Source organism: Chiloscyllium punctatum, chromosome 1 (genome assembly GCF_047496795.1).
Source record: "Chiloscyllium punctatum isolate Juve2018m chromosome 1, sChiPun1.3, whole genome shotgun sequence".
NCBI lineage: Eukaryota > Metazoa > Chordata > Chondrichthyes > Orectolobiformes > Hemiscylliidae > Chiloscyllium > Chiloscyllium punctatum.
In genome coordinates this window covers 79,334,168-79,360,211 of record NC_092739.1, presented here as the reverse complement: position 1 = coordinate 79,360,211, position 26,044 = coordinate 79,334,168, and the positions used below count along the sequence as shown (strand labels likewise).

The 26,044-nt window shown below is 40.1% G+C and overlaps 2 protein-coding genes across 16 annotated transcripts in view; one reads left to right on the top strand and one right to left on the bottom strand.

The window, feature by feature from the left end:
- Positions 1 to 2,836, top strand: part of aasdh (aminoadipate-semialdehyde dehydrogenase) — a 43,943-nt gene extending 41,107 nt beyond the window's left edge. For both annotated transcript variants that reach the window (XM_072569749.1, XM_072569759.1), the window contains exon 14: positions 380 to 2,836. In XM_072569749.1, coding sequence (XP_072425850.1) covers positions 380 to 796 — 417 coding nt within the window. In that variant the 3' untranslated portion in view covers positions 797 to 2,836. The remainder of the gene's footprint in view (positions 1 to 379) is intronic.
- Positions 2,837 to 19,665: 16,829 nt separating this feature from the next.
- cracd (capping protein inhibiting regulator of actin dynamics) overlaps positions 19,666 to 26,044 on the bottom strand; it is a 232,375-nt gene continuing 225,996 nt past the window's right edge. For all 14 annotated transcript variants that reach the window (XM_072569643.1, XM_072569608.1, XM_072569669.1 and 11 more), the window contains one exon: positions 19,666 to 24,468. In XM_072569643.1, the coding sequence (XP_072425744.1) occupies positions 24,308 to 24,468 (161 nt within the window). In that variant the 3' untranslated portion in view covers positions 19,666 to 24,307. The remainder of the gene's footprint in view (positions 24,469 to 26,044) is intronic.

The following is a 26,044-nucleotide window of genomic DNA, read 5'->3' as shown; positions in this document are numbered from 1 at the left end:
GATGGATTTTTAAAGCATGTAAAATTAACTCAATCACGTGTCCGCTTTTGATTCAGTAGTAATATTTGCAGCACAAAATTGGAAGGTTGCGAATTCAAGATTTAAAGATCTCAGCATACAACCTGAGCTGATACTTCAGTGCAGTTCTGAGGTTGTATCCTGGTCAACGGTTTTCCCTCAGTCAACCTAACTGAAACATTAAATGCTTATTTCATTGCTGTTTGTGAAACCTTGTGCTGCATTTGACGACAAAGTGCAAGTGAATACATCTAAAATGTAGTTAATTATCTCCAAAGCACTACAAAATGCCCTGAGAAGGATCTGTATTATGTTAATGCAAGCTTTTCTTTGTTTTTAACATGGCTGTTGATTTTTTTAGCTTTGGCAGTTCTCAACTGGTGGCCCGATCTTTACTTCACCGAGTGTTTGCCACTTTTCTCCAACAAATCGAAAAATAATATGTGGATCTCATGACTGTTTCGTTTACTGCTTGGATGAAGTCGGATGTTTAGTGTGGAAATTTGAAACCAGCAAACAAGTGTACGCAGTTCCATTTGTTTTCACAAACTATAATCTGGATAACCAAACATTAGTGGCTGTGGTCTCCACAGATGGCAACCTATGGATCTTAGCTGCTGCAACAGGGGAATTGGTTATTTCATATTCCCTCCCAGGCGAGATATTCTCTTCACCAGTATTGTGGAAAGAAGCACTTGTTGTAGGTTGTAGAAATAATTTTGTGTATTGTTTGGAGATGTTTGTATCAAAACAAGCAAATACAAATAGCCTCAAGTGAAAGTGATTATTTTCCTGAACAATTAATTTCATATTTATAAGTCACATGCTTGATTAATTTTGGATATTTGTTCATTATAATCATTCAGGCACCAGGCAGTTCCAGTCGAAACTAATATCGCTTATGAAGGTATTGCAAATACTCAGCCTGAATCACCATTGGAAAGGGTTTCATTGATGAAACGCATTATTATTTGAATTATCTGGAGCAATTGTTTTGATTATTTGGGTAATATGTTGTTAACTCCAAGGATCTTTGACTTTTCAAACATAACAAAGTGAAATGTTATCAGTAAAAGAAACAACATGTTCCACAGGGGTTCACCACTTTCTGGGTGAAGAAATCTCATTCTTAAATAGTCTAGCCTTATCTTGAGGCTGTGACCTTAGTACTGGACTCCCCTGTCATCAGGAACAACATCCTGCTAGATAATTAGGTTATCTAGTCAAGTTAGAATTTCATTGGTTCCACAAGATCCGCCATCATTCTTCAGAACTCCAGCGAGCGTAATCCTAATCGATTCAACTTGTCCTCCTGCATCAGTCCTGCCATCCCAAGAATCAGTCTGGTAAACTTTTGCTGCATTTCCTCCATACAAGAACATCTTTTTTCAGTTAAGGAGACCAAAACTGCAAATATTATTCTGAGTGTTGTCTCAACAAGGCCCTGTATAATTGCAGCAAGGTATTCCTGCTCCTGTATTCAAATCCTCTCATTGAAGGCTGATGTACAATTCACCTTCTTCACTGCCTACTGTAACTGCAAGCTTATCTTCAGTGACTGGTGTCCAAGGAAACTCTGATTTGTTTGTATATTCACCTCCATCAATTTATAACTATTCAGACAATAATCCACCTTCCTGTTTTTGCTCCTGAGGTGGAAAATCTCTCATTTACCCACATTGCATCATTACCCATATACTGCATCATATATTTTCCCACTGACTTGTCCAAATCGCACTGAAACTTAAATGTGTATCCCCCTCGCAACATACCTTCCCCATTCATCTTTGTGTCATCTGCAAATTTGGAGATATTACATTTAACCCCTTCATCCAAGTCATTAATGTATCTTTTGAGTAGCTGAGGTCCTAGCCCTAATCCCTGTGGTACCCCACTAGTCACTGCCGGTCGTTCAGGAAAATAACTGTTTTTTCTTATTCTTTGTTTCCTGCCTGTTAACCAGTTTTCTATCCAACTAAGTACACCACCTCAAACTCCATTTGTTTAATTGTATGCACTAATCTATCTAGGGACTTTGTTGAAAGCATACGGACCAACCTTCATTGGTTCCCCCTCATTAACTGTACAAGGTACATTCTTGAAGAATTCCAGTAGACCTATTGAGCTTGATTTCCCGTGCTGTTATTTTTTAATTATAAGAATTATTTCATCTAGCCCTGGTGTGTTTTATTAATCCCAGCTTGAAACTTTGGTTAGGATAAGATCTTAATTGATTATGCCATTGTTTTGTAACAGTGATGCAATGTTAAATTGTGTGTAGATGGTGAATTTAGGATGGAACACCATTACCAAAAATGGGACCTGAGAGTAAACATTTCCAACTAACCATCAGCTTTGAAAAGTGAACTGGCTCCACATTTTCTACCTGAGAATTGCACAGGTCTATTCATTCTGTAACTGCTTGTGGCTGTAAGAGATTCTTTGAGATCTTAATGGTTACTGGTTTTGTCTTTCATTTTTGATAATCAGGCTGTTCAGCTCCATCATTGTTGATTATAATCCTGAAGTTCCAGCAGTCATGAATGTAAGGCAGATGTGAAGCCGGTCTTTATCTGTCAAGTTATTATGATCATATTAAGTTATAAGGCTTATGCAGTTGAAACACCCTTATTTTGTAAAATTAAAGTAAAAATCTGACTGATAAGGTAATTAGTGAACTATGAAACAAAGCTCATTTTAATGCAAAAACAAAATGTGGAATAGTTTTTAAATTGACACAAGGCAGAATTCAGCATTTTATCATTTTTAATCACTATCTTAATCTAGCAAGATATTAAACTATTTGAATGCAAATAAATGAGTTATTCTGCACTTTTAATTCATATTGAATCATATCAATGGTTTTACTGGAAAATTTCTATAGAATACTGATCATTCACATAGAGTCAGAGATGTACAGCATGGACACAGACCCTTTGTTTCAACTCGTCCATGCCAACCAGATATCCTAACACAATCTAGTCCCACCTGCCAGCACCCAGCCCATATCCCTTCAAACCCCTCCTATTCATATACCCATCCAACTGCCTCTTAAATGTTGCAATTGTACCAGCCTCCATTACTTTCTCTGGCAGCTTATTCCATACACGTACCACCATCTTTTATGTCTTTCCCCTCTCACCCTAAACCTATGCCCTCTAGTTCTGGACTCCCCGACCCCAGGGAAAAGACTGTCTATTTACCCGATCCATGCCCTTCATAATTTTGTAAACCTCTATAAGGTCACCTCTCAGTCTCCAACGCTCCAGGGAAAACAGCCCCAGCCTGTTCAGTCTCACCCTATAGCTGAAATCCTCCAACCCTGGCAACATCCTTGTAAATCTTTTCTGAACCCTTTCAAGTTTCATAACATCTTTCCGATAGGAAGGAGACCAGAATTGCATGCAATATTCCAACTGTGGCCTAGCCAATGTCCTGTACAGCCGCAATATGACCTCCCAATTCCTGTACTCTTTACTCTGACGAAAAAGGAAAGCATACCAAATGCCTGCTTCACTATCTTATCTACCTGCGACTCCACTTTCAAGGAGCTATGAACCTGCACTCCAAGGTCTCTTTGTTCAGCAACACTCCCTAGGACCTTACCATTAAGACCTTACCTGCTAAGATTTGCTTTCCCAAAATGCAGCACCTCTCATTTAAACTCCATCTGACACTTCTCAGTCCATTGTTCCATCTGGTCAAGATCCTGTTGTAATCTGAAGTAACCCTCTTCACTATCCACTACACCTCCAATTTTGGTGTCACCTGCAAACGTAGTAACTGTACATCTTATTCTCGCATCCAAATCATTTATGTAAATGACAAAAAGTAGAGGACCCAGCACCGATCCTTGTAGCACTCCACTGGACACAGCCCTCCAGTCTGCAAAACAACCCTCCTCCACCACCACCCTCTGTCTTCTACCTTTGAGCCAGTTCTATATCCAAATGGCTATTTCTCCCTGTATTTCATGAGATCTAACCTTGTTAATCAATCTCCCATGCGGAACCTTGTCGAACACCTTACCAAAGTCCATATAGATCACATCTATCGCTCTGCCCTCATCAATCCTCTTTGTTTCTTCCTCAAAAAACTCAAATCAAGTTTGTGAGTCATGATTTCCCACGCACAAAGCCGTGTTGACTATCCCTTAATCAGTCCTTGCCTTTCCAAATACATGTACATCCTGTCCCTCAGGATTCCCTCCAACAATTTGCCCACCACCGATGTCAGGGTCACCAGTCTATAGTTCCCTGGCTTGTCCTTACCACCCTTCTTAAACAGTGGCACCACATTAGCCAACCTCCAGTCTTCCGGCACCTCACCTGTGACGATCGATGATACAAATATCTCAGCAAGAGGCTCAGCAATTTAGAGTATTGCTGATTTCTTAGTGGGTTAAAATAGTCATCACGAACTTAAAACACATACCATGTATAATTTTAGGAAAATACAGTGGAAATCTCTTCATAGCTACTAGTGTTTAGAAGCTGGTAATCTGTAGCATGAAGGTTCCTAACGTCTTGCCAGTATGTGCAGGTTAACATATCAAAATAAGGTATTTCTATTTGCCTAGATGTGTACAGCTACATCAATACTCAAAAAAATCAACACTATTCAAGTCACTTAGTTCAAATCAGTTTGTTTGATTGGCAGATCATCCACCAATTCCAGCAGTTTGTGGTTGTAGTGTATGATGTCTAAAGGACGCACTGTCGTAACTTGGCATGATTTCCTCAACAGCATATTCCAAACAGGTGATCTTTCACTGTTTCGAAGAATACATACAGTGTGTGCATGAGATACTATCTTGCTGATTTCCACTCAGTTGCACTATCCCAAATTTGATGTGGATCATAATTCCTTCTGTCAATTTTAGAGGTCCCTATTTAACAGCATTGAGTATGTTCAGCACATGGACAGCAGTCATTCCCGAAGCAGCCACACACACCACGCCATTTGAAGAACAGTTAGGAACCAGCAATAAATGTTAATGCTAATGATGTGCACAATCCAGAAATGAATAATTTTAAAAACTGAGATAGAGAGCTTAGCTTCTTGACTGCTTAGGTTAATTCCAACTTCAATACTTTGAAAAAAACTGGCATGGTTTTCAGGACAATGGTGGAATGCCACTGGATGGCAGTAGAGAGTAGCATAAGTATATTAATATTCCTTGAAGTAGATTATTTAAGTTGCACTGTTTTGTGGTTAAGGCAAATCCTCACAAGAAATCGAGCATGATCAGAATTTCCCAGTAATTGGCATACAGAAATATCAGGTCTGCTGCCTGCTCTTGTCAGTGGCAGAAACTAGCTGCAAACTTTGGCTTCAGAGTGGGATCTGTGGTGCAAATCTGTGCACCTAGGCATGGCAAGTGTCATTTTGCTGAGGAAATTAACCTCCAAAGAATGGTCTCTGGAAGTTGGTTTGATGCCAGTGATACTATTTTAAAGCTGAACCATTTTGCCCTCAAAGCTTTTACAACTAGCTTATACATTAGTAGAAAGCAGCACCTACCACTATTTAAAGGTATCATCAGGGACTTTAAGGTCAATTGATAGTTAATTTTTATATTAGCTGTTCTTGCATTGGAACTGGTTTGGTGGTTTCAAGATTTTTTAAATGTTCTGAAAAGGTGTGGCATGTGCTAAAGAACTTTATCCTAACTTAAAGCAATGAATATGGGTACACAACCCTGAATTTCTGTGAATTATACCATGACAGGGACAATGAGTAGAGGTGACACACAGCAGCTAGAAGAGGAGAAGCATAAGATATGTCCAGGGTGTTCAAGGAGCAACTTTTCACTCTTTAGTGAGTTACGGTGTCAGATATCTTCAATTCACAAAGTAAGTCCTTCTTAAAATCTGCCAAATACTGCAGCCTCTGAGCACATCAAGCACAACCTTTCCAAAGTATGGTACACAGAATTGGAGATAAAATGCTAGTTGTGACTGAACTGTGTCTTATTACTTCCTTGCTTTGTAGTCTGGCTCAATTTAGTATCCAGGATTCTATATGCCTCCTCGACTGTTTTACTAAAGTTTTAGCCAATATCTTTCAGACTCTATGTTAAAATTTACTTTAAGTTATTCATTTTTAATTTTGTCCCAAATTATAATTTCTAAAAGTGACTCCCTCACTGTTGCTGGTTTTAACATTTTTGGATAAAGGTGGAACACTTCAATTCTCTTGTCCTCAAATAGGCCAGACTGGATAAAAATGCAGAAAGTATTGTAGTCAGATTTGCTGATAATACAATAGGTAGGTGGGAAAGCAAGTTGAGAGGAGGCCACCAAAGTGTCTGCAAAGGAATGTACTTATGTTAACTAAGTGAACAAAAATTGGGCAAGTGGTGTATAATGTGAAGTTCACTTTGGCATAAAAAAGTACGAAAAGCAAAATATTAGTTAGATAGAGGCAAATACAGAATGCTGTAGTTCAGATGACTCTGGGTGTTAAACATAAGTTAGCAGTAATTTGCCTTCTTCATGAAATATTGGCCTTTATTGCAAGGGGGCAGAGGATGCAAATAAAAAAGCTTTGTCAGTGATATAAATGATTTAGATGATAATATAGGAGGCATGGTTAGTAGGTTTGTAGATGACATCAAAATTGGTGGTATAGTGACAGGACAGTGAAGGAAGTTAGCTAACATTAGAGGTCTTGATTAATCAGGACAATGGATTGAGGAGTGGCAAATAGAGTTTAATTTGGATAAATGTGAGGTATTGCATTTTGGTAAAACAAGCAAGGGCAGGATTTACACAGTTTTTTTTGTTATTCATTTGTGGGACTTGAGCATCACTGGCTGGCCAGCATTGATAGCCCATCCCTATTTGCCCTTGAGAAGGTGGTGGTGTGCTGCCTTCTTCAATCACTGCAGTCCACTTGCTGTGGGTTGACTCACAATGCTGTCTGCGGGGAATTCCAGGATTTTGACCCAACGACTGTGAAGGAATGGCAGTATATTTCCACCTCAGGGTGGTGAGTGGCTTGGAGGGGAACTTGCAGGTGGTGATGTTCCCAAGTATCTGCTGCCCTTGTCCTTCTAGATGGACATGGTTATGGGTTTAGAATGTGCGATCTAGGGATCTTTGAATTTCTGCAGTGCATCTTGTAGATAATACACATTGCTGCCACTGACCGCCAGTGGTGGAGGGATTGAATGTTTGTAGATGTGCCAATCAAGCAGGTTGCTTTGTCCTGGATGGTGTCAAGCTTCTTGAGTGTTGTTGGAGGTGCACCCATCTGGGCAAGTGGGGAGTATTCCATCACACTCCTGACTTGTGCCTTGTAAATAGTAGATAGACTTTTGGGTATCAGGAGGTGAATTACTCACCGCAGTATCCCTAAGTCTCTGACCTCTTGTAGCCACTGTGTTTATGTGGTGAGTCCAGTTGAGTTTCTGGTAAACCTAAGGATGTTGACAGTGGGGGAATTCAGTGATGGTAATAGGGTTGAATGTCAAGGGGCGGTGATAGAGTGTCTTTTATTGGTGGTGGTCATTGTCTGGCATTTGTGTGGCGCGAATGTTACTTACCACTTGTTGGCTCAAGCCTGAATATTGTCCAGGTCTTGTTGCATTTATGCACAGACTGCTTCAGTATCTGAGGAGTCGCAAATGGTGCTGAGCACTGTGCAATCATCGGCAAACATCCTCATTTCTGACCTTATGACAGAGGGAAGGTCATTATGAAGCAGCTGAAGATTGCTGGGCCTAGGATACTGCCCTGAGGAACTCCTGCAGAGATATTCTGGAGCTGAGTGTTTGCCCCTGACACACATTGATTCCAGTTTTGCCAGGGCTCCTTCATGCCATACTCAGTCAAATATGGCTTTGATGTCAAGGGCTGTCACTCTCACCTCCCCTCTGGAATTCAGCTCTTTTGTCCGTGTTTGAACCAAGGCTGTAATGAGATCAGGAGCTGAGTCACCCTGACGGAACCCAAACTGGGCGCCATTGAGCAGGTTGTTGCTGAGCAGGTGCTGCTTGATAGCACTGTTGATGGCCCCTTCCATCACTTTACTGATGATGGAGAGTAGTGTGATAGGGCAATAATTCTCCGGGTTGGATTTGTCCTGCATTTTGTGTACAGGACATACCTGGGCAATTTTCCATATTGTCAGGTAGATGCCAGTGTTGTAACTGTACTCAAAGAGCTTGGTTAGGGGAGTGGCAAGTTCTGGAGCACACATCTTCAGTACTATTGTTGGAATGTTATCAGGGCCCATTGCCTTTGCAGTTTCCAGTTTCATGATATCACATGAAGTGAATCAAATTGGCTGGAGACTGGTGTCTGCGATGCTGGGGACCACTGGAGAGCCAGAGCTGGATCATCCACTCGGCATTTCTGACTGAATGCATCAGTCTTATCTTCTGTACTGATGAGCTGGGGCTTGCATCATTGAGGATGGGGATACTTGTGGAGCTGCCTCCTCCCGTGAGTTGTTTAATTGTCCACCACCCTTCACAACTGGATGTGGAAGGACTGCAGAGCTTAGAGCTGATCCGTTGGTTATGAGATCGCTTAGCTCTGTCTATCACTTGCTGTTTGGCATGCATGTAATCCTGTTTGGTAGCTTCACCAGGTTGACATCTTTAGTTATGCCTGATGCTGCTCCTGGCATACCCTCCTGCATTCTCCATTGATGCCCTGGCTTGGTGGTAATGGTTGAGGAGGGGATATGCCAGGGCATGGGATTGCAGATTGTGTTGGAGTACAATTCAGCTGTTGATGGCCCACAGTGCCTCAAGGATGGCCAGTCTCAAGTTGTTAGATCATTTTGAAGTCTGTCCCATTTAGCATGGTGATGGTGCCACACAGCACAATGGAGATTATTCTCAATGTGAAGGCGGGACTTCATCTCCACAAGGACAGTGCGGTTGTCACTTTTACCTCTGCTATCACGGACAGATGCGTCTGCAGCCAGCAGATTAGTAAGGATGAGATCGGGTAGCTTTTTCCTATTGTCGATTCTTTCACCACCTGCCACAGACCCAGTCTAGCAGTTATATCCTTTAGGACCTGACCAGCTCAATCAGTAAAGCTGCTGCTGAGCCACTCTTGGTGGTGGTCATTGAAATCCCCCACTAGAGTACATTTTGCACCCTTGCCACCCTCCGTGTTTCCTCCAAGTGTTGTTCAAAACGAAGGAGTACTGATTCATCAGATGGAAGAGGACTGCGTGGTAACCGGTAAGAGGTTTCCTTGCCCATGTTTAACCTGAAGCCATGAGACGTCATGGGGTCCAGAGTTGATGTCCAGGACTCCCTGGGTAACTCCCTGGGCAACTCCCTCCTGACTGTATACCACTGTGCCCCACCTCTGCTGGGTCTGTCCTGCTGGTGGAACAGGACATATCCGGGCATGGCAATGGTGGTGTCTGGGTGTTATATGTAAGGTATGATTCTCTAAGAATGACTATGTCAGGTTGTTGCATGACTAGTCTGTGAGACAGCTCTCTTAATTTCAGCACTAGCCCCCAGATGTTGGTAAGAAGAACTTTGCATGGTCAACAGGGCTGTTTTTGCCATTGTCTTTTCTGGTTCGGTCGATACCAGGTGGTCCATCCGGTTTCATTTCTTTGTTGTGACTTTCTAGCAATTGATACAACTGAGTAGCTTGCGAGGCCATTTCAGAGGGCAGTTGAGAGTCAACCACATTGCTGTGGAGTCTGGAGTCATATGTAGGCCAGACCAGGTAAGGATGGCACTTTCCTTCCCTCAAGGACATTAGTGAATCAGATGGGTTTTTCTGACAAATGACAATGGTTTTATGGTCATCAGTTGGCCCTTAATTCCAGATTTCTTTTTAATTGAATTCAAATTCCACCAGGTCCCCAGGTGAGTCCAGATCCCAGATTTGAGCCCAGGTTCCCAGAAAATTATTGTGGATTACTGAATTAAAAGTCGAGTGATAATACCACTAGGCCATTGTTTCCCGTACTGGTAGGGCCCTGGGGGGTATTATCAAACAGCAAGGTCTAGGAGTTCAGGTACATAATTCTTCGCAATTTTGCATCACAGGTAGACAGGATGGTTAAGAAGGCATTTAGCACGCTTGTCTTCATTGCTCAGCCCTTTGAGTGAGAGTTGGGATGTCATGTTGAGGTTATACAGGATGTTGATGAGGTCTGTTCAAGAGTACTGTGTGCAATTCTGGTTGCCCTGTTATAGAAAAGATAACTAAACTAGAGAGAGTTCAGAAAAATAATTACCAGGATGTTGCTTGGAATGGAGTGTTTAGTTAGAAAAAAAGGCTGGATAAGGAGGGAGGACTTTTTACTGGAGTGGACGAGGTTAAGGGGTAACCTTAGAAGTTTATAAAATCATGAGAGGCATAGATAAGGTGAATAGCAAACGCCTTTTCCTTAAGGTGGAGGAGTTCAAAACAAGGGGCACTTTTTTTAAGGTTAAAGAAGGAAGATTTAGAAAGAACGCGCGCAATTTCTCACACCAAAAGTGGTTCATGTGTGAAATGAACTGCCAGAGGAAGTGTTGAAAAGTGTGGTGCTAGAAAAGCACAGCAGGCCAGGTAGCATCCAAGGTTTCGGGCATAAGCCCTTCTTCAGGAATGAGGGTGTGCCAAGTGGGCTGAGATAAAAGGTGGTTGGGGGGGGGGAGCAAATTCACCTGCACCTCCACACACATCATTTACTGTATCCGCTGCACCCGATGTGGTCTCCTCTACGTTGGGGAGACAGGCCGCCTACTTGCGGAATGTTTCAGAGAACACCTCTGGGACACCCGCACCAACCAACCCAACTGCCCCGTGGCTGAACACTTTAACTCCCCCTCCCATTCCTCCAAAGACATGCAGGTCCTTGGCCGCCTCCATCGCCCGACCCTGGCCACACTACGCCTGGAGGAAGAGCGCCTCATCTTCCGCCTAGGAACCCTCCAACCACACGGGATGAATGTAGATTTCTCCAGCTTCCTCATTTCCCCTCCGCCCACCTTATCTCAGTCCCAATCCCCGGATTCAGCACTGCCTTCTTGACCTACAATCTTCTTCCCGACCTCGCCACCCCCTCTCCGGCCTATCACCGTCACCCTCACCTCCTTCCACCTATCGTATTCCCAGCACCCCACCCCCAAAATTCCACCCCCCCCCCCCCCCCGACCTTTTATCTTAGCCTGCTTGGCACACCGGCCTCATTCCTGAAGAAGGGCTTATGCCCGAAACGTCGATTCTCCTGCTCTTCAGATGCTGCCTGGCCTGCTGCACTTTTCCAGCACCACACTTTTCAACTCTGATCTCCAGCATCTGCAGTCCTCACTTTCTCCCTGCCAGAGGAAGTGGTGGAGGCAGATACAGTTACAACATTTAAAAGGCATTTAGATAAGTACGTGAAAAGGAAAGGTTTGGAGAGATATGGGCCAAGCACAGACAGGCGGGGCTAGTATCGTTTAGGAACATGGTCAATATGGACTATTTCACCAAAGGGTCTGTTTCCATGCTGTATGACTCTTTGCTGCAATTGTATATTGAGACTGCACCTAAAGCACGATGTGTATTTCTGTTGTCCCTACTCTAGGAGAGATACACTTGCATCTGCATCAGTCCAGGGAAGGTTCTCTAGGTTAACTTGCAGGATGAAGGGAAAGTCTTATGAAGAAAGTTAAACAAGTAAAGTTTGCATTCATTAAAATTGAGAATGATGAGAGGTGAACTTGTTGAAATATGCAACATTCTGAGGTGTCTTGACAGGGTAAATGCTGAGATGTGTTTCATTTTGGGGAGGATCTAGAACTAGAGGGGAGAATTTCAAAATAAGGTGTCTTCCAGTTAAAAAAAAAATACAGGTGCTGGAAATCTGAAACAAAAATTGTTGGAAAATCTCAGCAGGTCTATCAGCATCTATGGAGTGAAATCAGAATTAACATTGCGGGTCAAGCGACCCTTCTTCAGAATTTAAGATGGAATTACTTCTTTAAACTTGACTCTTCAATCTTATTATCCCAGAGAGAAACTGAGACTCAGTCATCATGCATATTCAAAGCTGAAAATACTAATATTTGATTGACGAGAAGGAGGAAGGCTGGAAAATGGTGTTTAGGGCATAATCAGACTAGCCATAATTTTATTAAATAGCAGAACAAGATCAAGGGGTTAAGTGACCTACTCTTGTTCCTCTTAAGAACTGGGTAATGACAGTTGATTTCCTGGTGACTGTTGCTGAAGCTCTTTTTGAGAAATCCATGTTTAATTAATTTAAATTCCTCAACTACTATGATGGGAATTGCACTTGTGCTAATTTAATTGTTAGTCAGTAACAATGATCATGTGACTATCTCATTGGATGTACATCATGATGCATACAAAATGTGATGGATCAAACCATTGTGATGCTTTAAAAAAACTTACCCAACTTAATGAAATATCATATCTGAACTGAAAGCCTGTTTACATCTTCAGCCTGCCTGCATTAGCTGAGTCATGGTATTAGTATCCTTTTCAGGTCCTCTACTGATAAGAGAGAGTGGGCAGGATAAATATTTGATCCTGTCAAAGGAAGGGTTTCTAATTAAAAGGGACCACAGTGTGAACTGCAATTACTCACCAGCACCTAGTTTTCTGAGGCTACAGAAATCATAGGATTATAGAGGAGCTGTGGAAAAGCTGCTTCTTGGTTCTTTTGTCTGGAAGCCTTGCAGTGACATCTGAGAGCCTTCAGTGAGGTGAGCTCTTGCAAGGACTAGGGTCAAGAGTGTGGTGCTGGAAAAGCACAGCAGGTGAGGCAGCATCCAAGGAGCAGGAGAATCAATGTTAAGCCCTTCATCAGGAAGGCTTATGCCTGAAATGTCGATTCTCCTGCTCCTCGGATGCTGCCTGACCTGCAGTGTTTTGCTAGCATCATACTCTTGACTCTGATCTCCAGCATCTGTAAGCCTCACTTTTTCTCTTTTGCAAGGACTAGAAAAGAGAATAGCTCTTCGACTAAGCAGGTATATATGGAAATCAGATGTGTGATCATTCCAAACTAAAGTCAGAATCCAGGACGTGGGGAAGGTAAGTGGCATAACATTCACAGCATTACAAAGAGGTATAACAGCACTATGAATTGTCTAGCATTCCATGGATCCTATCATATCTTAGAACTCCATTTGTTCTTCTCCATCTTCAGGTACCTTGTCCCAATCTGAGCAGTTAATGTTTATTCTTGCCATAATCTTAGTGCTGTTTTATACAAATGCTCCTCAGTTACCTTGCACACATTGATTCCATGCACTCTGTTTAGACAGGGTGGTGGGTAGCCCTCCAATGACAGACACTTTAATGGCCACAGGCTATATGTGCCCAGTCACCAAGACTTCCCAGATGTCAGCATTGACCTGCTGAGAGCCTGAACCACTGGGGGTGCTAGCCTTCCAATAGGTTGGAAGAGGTGATTCTCTACTAGTTAACCTTTATCTGTGGCTCTTATCTCCTTCCTGCTAAAATTCAGTCTATCCTGTCTGTCTGTGGAGTAGCATACAGCTAAATTTATGACAGAAACAGAAATCCAAATCAAATCAGGCAAATTATGTCTGTACTCGCAATGCAGTAGAATCCAAATACTCGGTGACCCTCAAAATTGGCCCCAATAGTTCCAAACCAGAATTTTTGAACAGCCAGTACCAGACTTAGTGAGTGCCAGTACCAGATATGAGGTTTATATCTGTGTTGGCAAGTTTAGGTGTTAACTTCCTTGAGATTAGTGGTGCAATGCCATAGTGTGCTGGGTGGTTCCTGGCTTGTAGTGTCTGAAGTGCAACTGGGCTTTAAGTATGCTGCCGGCATAATTAACAGTGACAAGTACTTACACCTTTCGTGGAATAGAACACATGAAATACACATGATAGAGCCTGATTGGGGAATTAATGAGGTGATATGGGGATGAATTTGTATGAAAAGTTGCTGAACACCATGGCATGCTGGACTCCATGTTCACGCATAGGGTCAAAGAGCTGTATAGCACAGAAACAGATCTGTTAGTCCAACTTGTTCATGCCAGCCAGATATCCTAAATAAATTTAGTCCCATTTGCCAGCATTTGCCTCTAAACCCTTCCTATTCCTATACCCATCCAGATGTCTCTTAAATGTTGTAATTGTACCAGCCTCCACCACTTCCTCTGACACCTCAGACACACTACCCTCTGCGTGGAAAAGTTGCCTCTTGGGTCCCTTTTAAATCTTTCCCCTCTCACCTTAAACTATGCCTTCTAGTTTTAAACTCCCCCAACCTGAGGAAAAGATTGTGTATTTACCCTATCCATGCCCCTCATGATTTGATAAAACATTTTTCCTGAAGTTGGGAAAAGGAGGGTTGTGAATTTATACAATTCTACATCCCAGAGTGATGAGGATGACACGTTGTTAAATAAATTTGAGGCTGTCATAGACAGATTTGTAATCAACCTGTTCAAAGATATAAACACACATGTCTGGAGCAGATGGGATGATATTTGTGTCTCCTGCATGCATATACAGAACCTTTTTAATATGCTCAAAGTAATCCAGTTAAACATGGGACCAGATTTTTTCAAATACTGCAGACCAATTGTGTTTGTGGGCTGAATATTGCATTGGTTTGGTGATGTTTGAGTTGCACTGGTGATTTGAAGGGTATCTTAACAAGAGGCCCAGTGAAATATCTCATCGCATCTTAACAAAATCACTTTGTTAACTAACTAAACGATTGGTGTGCCCTCCCTGCCGTTATTCTCATCCCTTTCTGCCATGCACCCCACCCGGAGCAACTCAACATTGGTGGGATGCCCCGGAGTTGACTGGTGTCCCTGGCACAAGCGTCATTTTTTAAATGCCACTTTGCGTCTGGATGTACACTACATATAGGGAGCTGTCTTGCATATTTGCTGGCATTTATCTTGGATATGACACAGGAAGGAAATCTGGCACCTTACTTTATGGCAGCCAGTTGGAGGAGCATATGGACAGGGTGTTGCTAAAGGCAGGAGGTCCTCTTCAACCCCGCCCCAAAACCAGCAGAAGGTCATGACTCCAGACCATGCCACCCAGGCCAATGCAGTCTCAGCTGCCTAGAGGAATGCACAGCAATGTACAAGAAATAGGTCAATATCCTCCACTCTACCAGCCTAAGTGCTATCAGCATCTCTCTGATACCTCACCCTCACTCTATCTCTGCTACTGAACTCCCCTCCCACCAAGGCTCATGCTCTACCACTCTCTCTCAAGACTGCAGCATATTCACCCTTCCACTGCCTCAGACCAGCACTGTGCTACTTTCGGTACTGGGTGCTCACACTTCAATTTCTGCTTGCAGGCTGGGAGACTGAGGAGCACAGTGTTGGAATCCGATTTTCCAAAGTGCAGGTGGGGGATGGAGCAGTAGGCATCTTCGGTTGTTTGGCAATCACTGAGGATGTTCAGATTTCTGGTGAGACAGATGTGTTGATGATAGTTTGGTAACACATTCCTGAGGTTGGCCTGGTTGAAGTTACTGGCTCTCAGGATATTCCTGTCTCAAGATTGTTTTTAGCATTGTATACTTTAAGTGCATGCTTCACTTAAAAGAATTCACAGTGGAGTGGGATGTCGAGTGCTGTCGGGATAGCAGAGGTGAGCTCACATGGCAGCTCGTAGGGACAGCTTTTTACTGTAAGATAATCTAGGTCTGGAGAGCGATAACCTCACCAGGGTTGCCACATCTGAACACCAGGAAGTGGTGATTGGGAAACAAACTCCATTGCCCCTTGCCTTACCCGAGGACGCTGAATGGTCCATTTGGTGAACTGAAAATCCCTCTGGTTGTAAGGCACAGCCAGGTGCACAAGGAGTGAGCCATGTCTCTGTAAAACCAAGCACACAGCAGTCTCAATTCCTTTTGGAAGTGAGTCTAACTTGAAATTCATCCATTTTGTTCTCAATGGCCCTGTCCAGCTCTTAAAGCCGAGTGCATATCCCTGAGCGCAAAGTGTCACTGCTGCAGCATTATAATTATAGTTACAAAAGCAGAAATTACTGGAGAAACTCAGCAGGTCTGGCAGCATCTGTGAAGAGAATGCAGAGTCAACATTTCAGGTTCGGTGATCTTTATTGGCCAATCAGAAGTACAGTCACTGGAACCAAAACTTTGACTCTGCTTTCTCTCCACAGATACTGCCAACTTGCTGAGTTTCTCCAGCAATTTCTGATTTTGTTTCATATTTCCAGTATCCACAGTTCTTTGTTTTAGTTATAAGATTTGCTGTTTTGTCCCAAGGTACAGTATTAAATTGCAGAAGCGTCCTGTAAGTTATCTGGAGATATGCCATGTGGGCTTCTAAGAGGCTGATTCATATCAGATGCCAATGTTTGTGGATGTGTGGTGTGTGTGGCTGGGTGCTCATGAAGTGTACTGTGAAATCATGGTACCTAACACACAGGTTCTTTGGAGCTGGTGGCAGCTGAAGTTGCCAGGTAACACTCCAAAATTTATATTGAGAATTCACAACATCTAGTTTGCTCACAGTGGACAGTGGGATAGAAATCTGCACGTTACTGAGGGTAAATGTTCATTAAGATCATTAACCAGACAATTATCCCCTTAATAGGCAACTCACTACTCCCTAGTTAGAATACTGCTTCAATGCCAAAACTTAGTTAAAAGGTGCACCAAGTTATTCTCTGTGTCAACAGAAACTTCACTGAGCTTTTCACATGATTGTGCCACCTTTCTCACCATAGCCCACATCATTCAGGCCCATATAAGATTCTGCCAAATGTTAACTCATCATGAAAAGATTATTTTTAATGTAAATACCCAAGGTAATTTCATATCTCTTCAACCTCTTTAGTTACAACCAGTCAAATCATGCTTCAATGCTGACATTGTTTAGACAAAGTCAGAAGACACATAACACCAGGTGAACCTGATAAAGGAGCAGCACTCCAAAAGTTTGATTTCAAATAAACCTGTTGGACTTTAAACTGGTACTGTGTGATTTCTGACTTTGTCCACCCCAGTCCAACACTGGCACCCCCACATCATAGCTTTTGAAGTAATCACTAATCCTGGAAGTGCAATCCACAGCTTCACAACTTTCATTGAAGACGTTGCTTTCCTGTCCCCCATTGTTAATATCTGACATTTAACATAACTATGGTCCCTTACTCTTGACCCTTACACCACTGTAATTTGAATCCTTCATTAACCCTGTCCTGTCCTTGTATAATTAAAACTAAACTTTTATTGTTCCAGTAATATGGAAGCTATAATCCTAACTGCGCTTTGAAACTATCATGAGCCTCAAGCATACGCTGAAAATAAATCAGTGCATCTCTGTCTTTGCATTAACTATGATCTTAGTCATGTTTGTTAAGACTTACAGGAGATGAGGCAATGCTATGACCATTTACTGTATGTGAGTATTCAACAAGTGAAGACTTATCATGCATGAATTATTTGAGGCATTATAAAGAGAAAAATCTGAAAATCAAATAAATTTTCCAGCCCATGTACCATGTCCATGTATTCCACCAGTTAATAAAAGGGATTTATTACATACAACACTTTTTATCATTACGCACTAAAGGACCAAATGCAGTGTTGGATTCCAAAGTCATACAAACCTGAAAAGAAAATGAGAAAACAATTGCAATTTGCAACACTTTTAAAAATAAAATTAAACTAAGTCACAATAATATTGTCTCTCAATCACTTTTGGACATTGAGAGTCATATTAGAAACCAGGATTTTGATTAAATGTCACTTTTAGCCACTTATATAGTTATAGGAAGTAATTTGTTTACATTTTGTATTTAAAAATTATAACAGAAAATGTAAAATTACAAACACAATATGTTCAGCAATGATAAAAAAAAAAGTATGTATGCCAAAAAGGTTAGGAAATGTGCCCTCAAGTAAACATTTTGATATTTTATAAATTCTATGTCAACATCAGCTACTCATTGCTTGTTCCCTTCAGTGCTGAATATATGGAAACACCATATAATTCAACAAATGTTATGAGTGAATGCTTAGGATTATGTAAAGCGATAGCATCATTGTACTTGATGTTTGTTAGTGCAAAGTATCTTGTGCAAATGATGGATAATATACAGATATCATAATTCCATTTTAATCAGTATAAATTGCTACTCCAAATAGAATTATTTATTGGAGTAACGGGATTGATCAGTTTTCCAGTGTCAGGTTTGTCTGCATATTAAATACATACGAAGTCAGCGCATAAATTGGTTGTCATGTTTTAACACTTGTAATCCTCACCTTTTATAAATATCAATGTATCTCAGGAGAATACCAATCAAATGTATGAAACACTGCATATTGACAACATGTAGATAATATGATAACTTGGTATACAGCATGGTATCTACAAGTACAGATCTCCAGATATGCTCACTTAAATCGTTGTGGGTCACACAATCAAAATCCAGGTATTTAAATAAAATTCTGTTCACAGTATGCAACAATTAAATTACCACTGTGTTTATGTAGTTCTCTTATTAATACACAATGAATTGCTTCTCCCTAAAAAGCTGTGGGAAATCAGAAAAAAATGTTTATCACCAAATAAAGATCAGTTAATCTGGAAGATCTTGGTGATGCTTGAGAGACACACCTGGAGCAGTACTGTGAAAATTTACTTGAATCATAAACTTAAAATTACTTCCATGTTAAAATGCCGCTCATTAAGTGTAAGATTCATAACTTTAAGGCCTCATTCTAAGATATATTTTGTTTGGATTTATTTGTAAGAAATAGTGCGCAACATCTTCAAGCGAACAAGCAGACTGTACAAAATATTTTTCTTAATAAATTTTGATTTTAAGACAAGCTTATGTATTAAGTTCCCATATTTGTCAGTCCTAAAAAGAAAGCATGTTGTTTATTTACGATGAATGGTTTCCTTGATTATTTTAATATTTCACTATCCCAAGACTTAATAAACAAAAGAACAATTTTACCCCAGTTTTGGAACCAGAACTTAATTGAGACTGTGTAAGAGACTACTTGGAGATAGAGTGGGGATGGAAAGAAGTCAGAAATTTAGTCCTAGGACTTCCACATTGGTAACTAATAAACAATTAATTCTAAAAATGAACAACTATATAAAAAGGCTAGTAAACCATTATTTTTAAAAAATGAACAACTGTATAATAAAACATTAATGATTAGTTAGATCAAATGCCCAAAAAACTTTATGGTTAAAATCTGAAATGAAAAGACTGCAGATACAGAAAATTGTGACACATAATCGCATCCATTCTTGACAAAGGATTATAAGTATAACTTTAGTTTACCTTCTAGATACAGACAAACCTGTGTGTGTTTTAAGCCTTTTTAAATCTTAGTTACACATCAGAATTTGACAAATTATTATCTAGAACAAATCAAAGTTCTACTTTGTTGAACTCTGAAAACTAAAATTTCAAAGAATAGTCCCAATATAAATTAGAATGTTCAGTGTCACGTTTTTGGTATTGTCATGTGTAAATGTTTAAAAAGAATAGAATTTAAAGTGGAATTTTTTTTACAGACTGACATTTTGAGAGTCTTTTTTGTTCTGATAGTGGTTCACATTTCTTTTTGTCCATGTGTTCCATCCCAGACAAATTTAAAATGTAAGAAACATAAAGAAAGTACATAAATTTATTGAAGTTCCAAATTTATTAACATTTGATGGAAATTAAAAATGGAGAGAAACAATGACAACTGTACTCCTGAAAACATCCTACAGTCCCTGAAACAGGTAATATAAAAATCACTGCTTGGACACATTAATAATTTAGCTTTTTAAGAAAACATTGAACTGATGGAAGCAGCAAATTTACAGAAATTGAAAGACTCAAAATGATGAATAACGTTGCACTTTGAATGATTTGATTATATTAAATCCATTCAGTACTAGTTTACATATTGAACAAGTAATTGTGATGACTCAAAAGATAACTAAACCAAAATATTACCCAGAGTTACAGTAATATTTTCAATAATTGAAGACTACAATAGCTTACAGATTGGATTAGAATGGTTCATTTTTATTTAGATATGTTACATAAAAGCTGTGATCTTCATATTGCCTCATTAGTTTTTTTTATTATGTCACACAGCATTAAAGCATTAATTACTCTTTACTTCCAGGAGATATAAGCAATTCCCATAGAAAATGTTGCATCCATTATTTAATACTGTTAGTAATCAAAATTCATCATTATTTTATGTCAGAAGTTGATGGCCTAAATCAACGCAGTATAATATTCCCAAATATTGACTCGTCCCTACAGTTTCATGAAATGTAAGAACACTATAGTAAACAAAGTGCATAAATTGATAACTTAAATAAAATCACATATTGTTCAAATAAGTGGTTACCTGCTTCTATTACACAACAGATCAAAGGATTGATAACATCCTGCCATTTTCTGTTCCAAAATGCAGTCTGAGCAATATTACTGCTATTGCTATTACAGTTTCAGAGTCGAGAATGTGGTGCTGGAAAAGCAGAGCAGTTCAGACAGCATCCAGGGGCAGGAGAATCGACGTTTCGAGCATAAGCCTGATGAATTTCAGCACCACACTCTCAACTCTGATCTCCAGCCTCTGCAGTCCTCACTTTCTCCTATTACAGTTTCAGACATGATAACTTTTTATGCTTGTCATGAAATTTGCATTTGGATTAAAATTGATTTTTTTTTAACAAACATGCTGAGGAGCTGACATTATTTACATGTCAGAAGCTCCAAAACTTAGGAGTGTTTAAATTTATAACACAGAATGTTACACTATAATGTTATGGATCAATACCTTGTTTCTAATAAAATAATCTGCAGGAGTGCCTCGCTTACATAAAAGTAAGAAAAATGCTGATAAGAACAAATGCATTGAGTTTTATGCATAAATTAAGGGCATGCATAAATTACTTAGATAGGTTATAGTGATCACAAAAGCTCAAATCAACTTAGAATAAAAGTTCCAATCAGTAAACAGTTCCTAAGTTAGTAAATCAGTTCCTAAATAGGACTGGGAAATCTTGTAATCTTAATAGTTGTTTAAGTAAAATTGAATAATAATAATTATACACTAGCACTTTGGAAAAAAGAATACAAGCATGGACTACTTTCTAAACGGTGAAAAAATTCGTAAAGCCAAAGTACAAAGGGATCTAGGAGTGCTAGTCGAGGATTCTCTAAAGGTAAACATGCAGGTTGGGTCCGTGATTAAGAAAGCGAATGCAATGTTGTCATTTATCTCGAGGGTTGGAATATAAACGCACCGTTGTGCTACTGAGACTTTATAAAGTTCTGGTTAGGCCATATTCGGAGTACTGTGTCTAGTTTTGGTCCCCACACCTCAGGAAGGACATACTGGCACTGGAGCGTGTCCAACGGAGATTCACACGGATGATCTCTGGAATGGTAGGTCTAACATACGAGGAACGGCTGAGGATCCTGGGATTGTATTCATTGGCGTTTAGAAGATTAAGGGGAGATCTAATAGAAACTTACAAGATAATACATGGCTTGGAAAGGGTGGACGCTAGGAAATTGTTTCCGTTAGGCGAGGAGACTAGGACCCGTGGACACAGCCTTAGATTAAGAGGGGGTAAATTCAGAACAGAAATGCGGAGACATTTCTTCAGCCAGAGAGTGGTGGGCTTGTGGAATTAATTGCCGCAGAGTGCAGTGGAGGCTGGGACGCTAAATGTCTTCAAGGCAGAGATTGATAAATTCTTGATGTCACAAGGAATTAAGGGCTACGGGGAGAATGCGGGTAAGTGGAGTTGAAATGCCCATCAGCCATGATTGAATGGTGGAGTGGACTCGATGGGCCGAATGGCCTTACTTCCTCTCCTATGTCTTATGGTCTTATTATCAAACCTATTTCAAGAGTTCTTTTTAATGGCTCCACAGCATCTTAAAGGCTACCAGAGGATAATAATACACTAGATGTTATAAATGTAGATTTTTCCAATGTCTGTTATTTTCCATTAGACTATTACTTTATGCTGATTTGTGCCTGCAGAAATATAGGTTTAGCGGACTTTAATGTAAGTTTAACGTTTATATTTTATAGATATTGAATTTCAATTTACTTGGACTATGGATGTTTCAGGAAGTCCCAAAACATGATGGGTAAAGAACCACTAAGAATTGATATAACACATAAAAATGAATCAATTTACAAATCTCCAATTTAACTGCATTCAGATTAAGAAACAAATTTGCTTTGATTAAATATTATGGGAATATGAGATAAAAAGACAAAAAGCCCTGAAGCTACTTCTTCCTCTTTTCAGTATTCAGAAGAGAACTTGTCAAACGATCTGTCCATTTGGTATCGGTAGACCCACACTGCCCTTAAAAAGGGAGTTCCAAGATTTTGACTAACAATACTGAAGGAAAAGTGATATATTTCCAAGTCAGGATAGTGAGTGGCTTGGAGGGAAACCTGCAAGGGCTGTTGCTCCAATGTATCTGCTGCCCAATATCCTTTTAGATGCACATTGGCAAGCGCTTGGAAGGTGCTAAATTTCTTTATTGCATCTCGTAGATGGTATACACTGCTCCTACTAAGTATTGGTGGTGGAAGGAGCGACTGTTTGTGCATGTGATCTAGTCAAGTGATCTATGTTAGATGGTGTCAGCTTCTCGACTTTTGTTGGACCTACACTCAAATCAGGCAAATAGGGAATATTTCATCACACTCTTGACTTGTGCCCTGTAGATGCTGGGCAGAGTTTGGGGAGTCAGGTGGTGAGTTATCCGATATGGGCTTCCTGGCCTCTGACCTGTCCCTTGTAATCACGGTATCTTTATGGCTAGTTCAGTTCAGTTTCTACTCCATGGCTGTGGAGTTGAAATGCCCATCAGCCATGATTGAATGGCAGAGTGGACTCGATGGGCTGAATGGCCTTACTTCCACTCCTATGTCTTATGGTCTCATGGTCTTACTCAATGGTAAACCCCAGGATGTTAATTTAGTAAATCAGCTGATGGTCAACAGTAATGTTCCTTGTTGGAGATGGTCATTTACTAGCACTTATGTGGCACAAATGTTGCTTGCTGCTTGTCAGATTTTATCCAGGTTTTTCTGCAACTTGAAGACTAACACACCAGCTACAACAAGACAGTGACGAGTGGACTGTTTGGACAAATGAGAGCAAATTTACATAGGTTTCTCACTAATCTGCAGGAATTTAAGCAAAGCAGAGGTGGAAATTCACAACTGGTATTTCTGTAATTTTTACAGGATTTTCCTGGCTTATCAACTCAAATTTATAAAAGAAGCCCTGCAGAAATTCATCCCTTGTATCCTTTTTTTAATAGTGTTCCTTCAAAGGAGACTGTCCCACAGAGTAAGAAAAGCATATCTTCAAACAATCTGAGACAGATTAAAATAACCAGCCCACCAACGGGCAGAGGAAATATTCACACAGCATTTAATGTGGAAAATGTCAGTTACTGTACATATATCATGTCTTACCCAAATTCTGTCCAACAGGGTAGATAAAACACATTAATTGAACAAAATTAATTAGAAGATTGGGGCAGTGGTTAGGGCGGAATGGAGTGGGACACTATTTTTCCATGACTCGTTAACTACTTTATGCAAACTGATTTAACTTTCACCAAAGAATTTTAATTTTGTCTTTTAATCTATATTACTATATTTCCTGTTTAAATGTTGGCTGTATTAACCAACAATTCAAAATAAATAATCGTTTCTTGTTTTTTAGCACTACTTGAAAAAACAACTTTTTCTTGTACTAGAATCACAAGCATGTGCATCATGCCAAAGTCCAATCCAAAAATATAATTTAACTAAATGCTAAAATTAAAATTGAGTTTAATTTACAGTCAAGTTAAGAAAATATTTAGTATTTTATTGAAGGATATTAGGACAACATTTAGTCGACCCTATAATACAAGTCAAAATTTGAGCTATTTTAAAGAAGAATATTCTCTGATGAGGTTTGAAAGCAAGTTGGGGTTTGAAGTGGTAGGAACAGGAGGAGACAATACCGTACACAGTTGAGGACTGAGATAGTTAAATTATGCAGTGGCAATTTCTTTTCGTGTATGTTCAATTTACAAACAATATTGGGGAACTACAGAGAATGTTGATCAAGATTTACAATTACAAGCTACATGTCATTTGCATTCTTGATATACTGAGAAATGTGATGTATGCAGCACAACATAGTGCTTTTTTATGATTTTAATCTATTTTGAAAAAAATACACTTTAGCACTTCTTGTTTAGTGAAAGCTATACAACATATAGTGGCAGTTCCCAAACCATTTGAGTTCATTTAATTATCTGAGGACAGTCGCTCCAAGCTTTAGCTTTTCGTTTGGCAAGTGCAAGCCAGGCAGGTTCCACAGATACTGGTGCAGCATCAGGAGTTGAGAATCTCTTCGGTAATTCTTTCACTTGTGGACTTGATCCCACTGAATCACATATTTCAACTATACAAGGGGAATTCATAAAAAAAAACAAAAATACCAAAATTGGAGTTTATTAAACAATAAGGTATCAAGAAAATATTGCGATAAGAAATGGGAAGAGTTTCTTTTTATAAAGAACGATGCATTACCAATCTGATTCCATATTCTGCCATTATCTTCTCTCTTCCCTCATCAACTTAATGTTGACTCCTTGTTTGGACACTACGTTGTGTTTACTGTGCCAGTGAGTGTATCAGGATTTTGAAACATATTAAGAGGATTTTGTGAAGATTTTGTGAAGATTTGTAGCTCATGTTGTGGATGAAGTCATGCATTTGTTCACCGAGCCAGTGTGTTTTTTATCTGCACACGTTTTGTCGCCTCTCTAGGTGGCCTGTCTTTGGTAAGGTATTGGTGGTCATGTCCCACCTAGTTTTTATATGTCTCTGTTTGTTGGTACTTCCAGTTCAGTATCTGAGTGGTTTGTACTCGGGATCCAGTTCAATGTGTCTATTGATTGAATTCTGGTTGGAGCGCCAGGCTTCATGGAATTCTCTGGCGTGTCTCCGTTTTGCCTGTGCTAGGACAGTTACATTGTCCCAGTTGAATTTGTGCAAAGACTGTGAAAAAAAAACACAGGACAAACAGGAAGAAAACTGACCATACAAGTACACGAACGTCAACTCGCCACTGTCAGCACACACTCATTTCCACTCACACAGACAACAAAGGACACAAATTTAACTGGAACAATGTAACTGTCCTAGCACAGGCAAAATGGAGACACGCCAGAGAATTCAATGGAGCCTGGCACTCCAATCGGAACTCAATCAATAGACACATTGAACTGGACCCCGTATACAAACCACTCAGGTACTGAACCAGAAGTACCAACAAATAGACATATAAATACCAGGTGGGACAGACCAGCAACACCTTATCAAAGATGCACTGATAATGTCACCCAGCGAGGCGATGACATGTTTACAGAAAAAAACACCAGCTTGATGAATATATCCATGACTTCAAATAGGAGGATAATAGTCATTTTGATTTTGGATTGTCTTCCTCTAATATTTATTGAATTTTATGGAAATGTAATAATTTTGGTAAGTTGCTACATTTGTAACTCAATCCTGGATTACTAACTAAAGGAACCAGGGAAGTGTCAGAATTTGTGTTAATTAAAAGAAAACTTGAAGTAAGGAAGTTGATATCAGTTTTTAAAAAAAATGTTTCCAGGAAGGTAATAGTCTGGATTTTACGTAAGAATATTGGTGAGCTATCGATGGTTACTGCTTTTTAAGCAGTAAGTAAGACAGCAAGTTTTTTTTAGTCTGAGCATACACAATTCAACATGGAAGTCAGGAAGTTGCATACAGAGTTCCACAGCAACCTCAGCCTTTTGTACTCATGCCCTGTATCTCCTCCCAACCTCCAACCCACCCGCAGCTAGTAAGGATGGAGATTTTTGTGGAGCCTCCTCCTCCTCCTCCTCCAGTGAGTTCTTTAACTGTCACCACCATTCACGACTGGATGTGGCGGGAAGGCACTGTATAGATCTGATCCATTAATTGTGAGATGACTTAGCTCATCA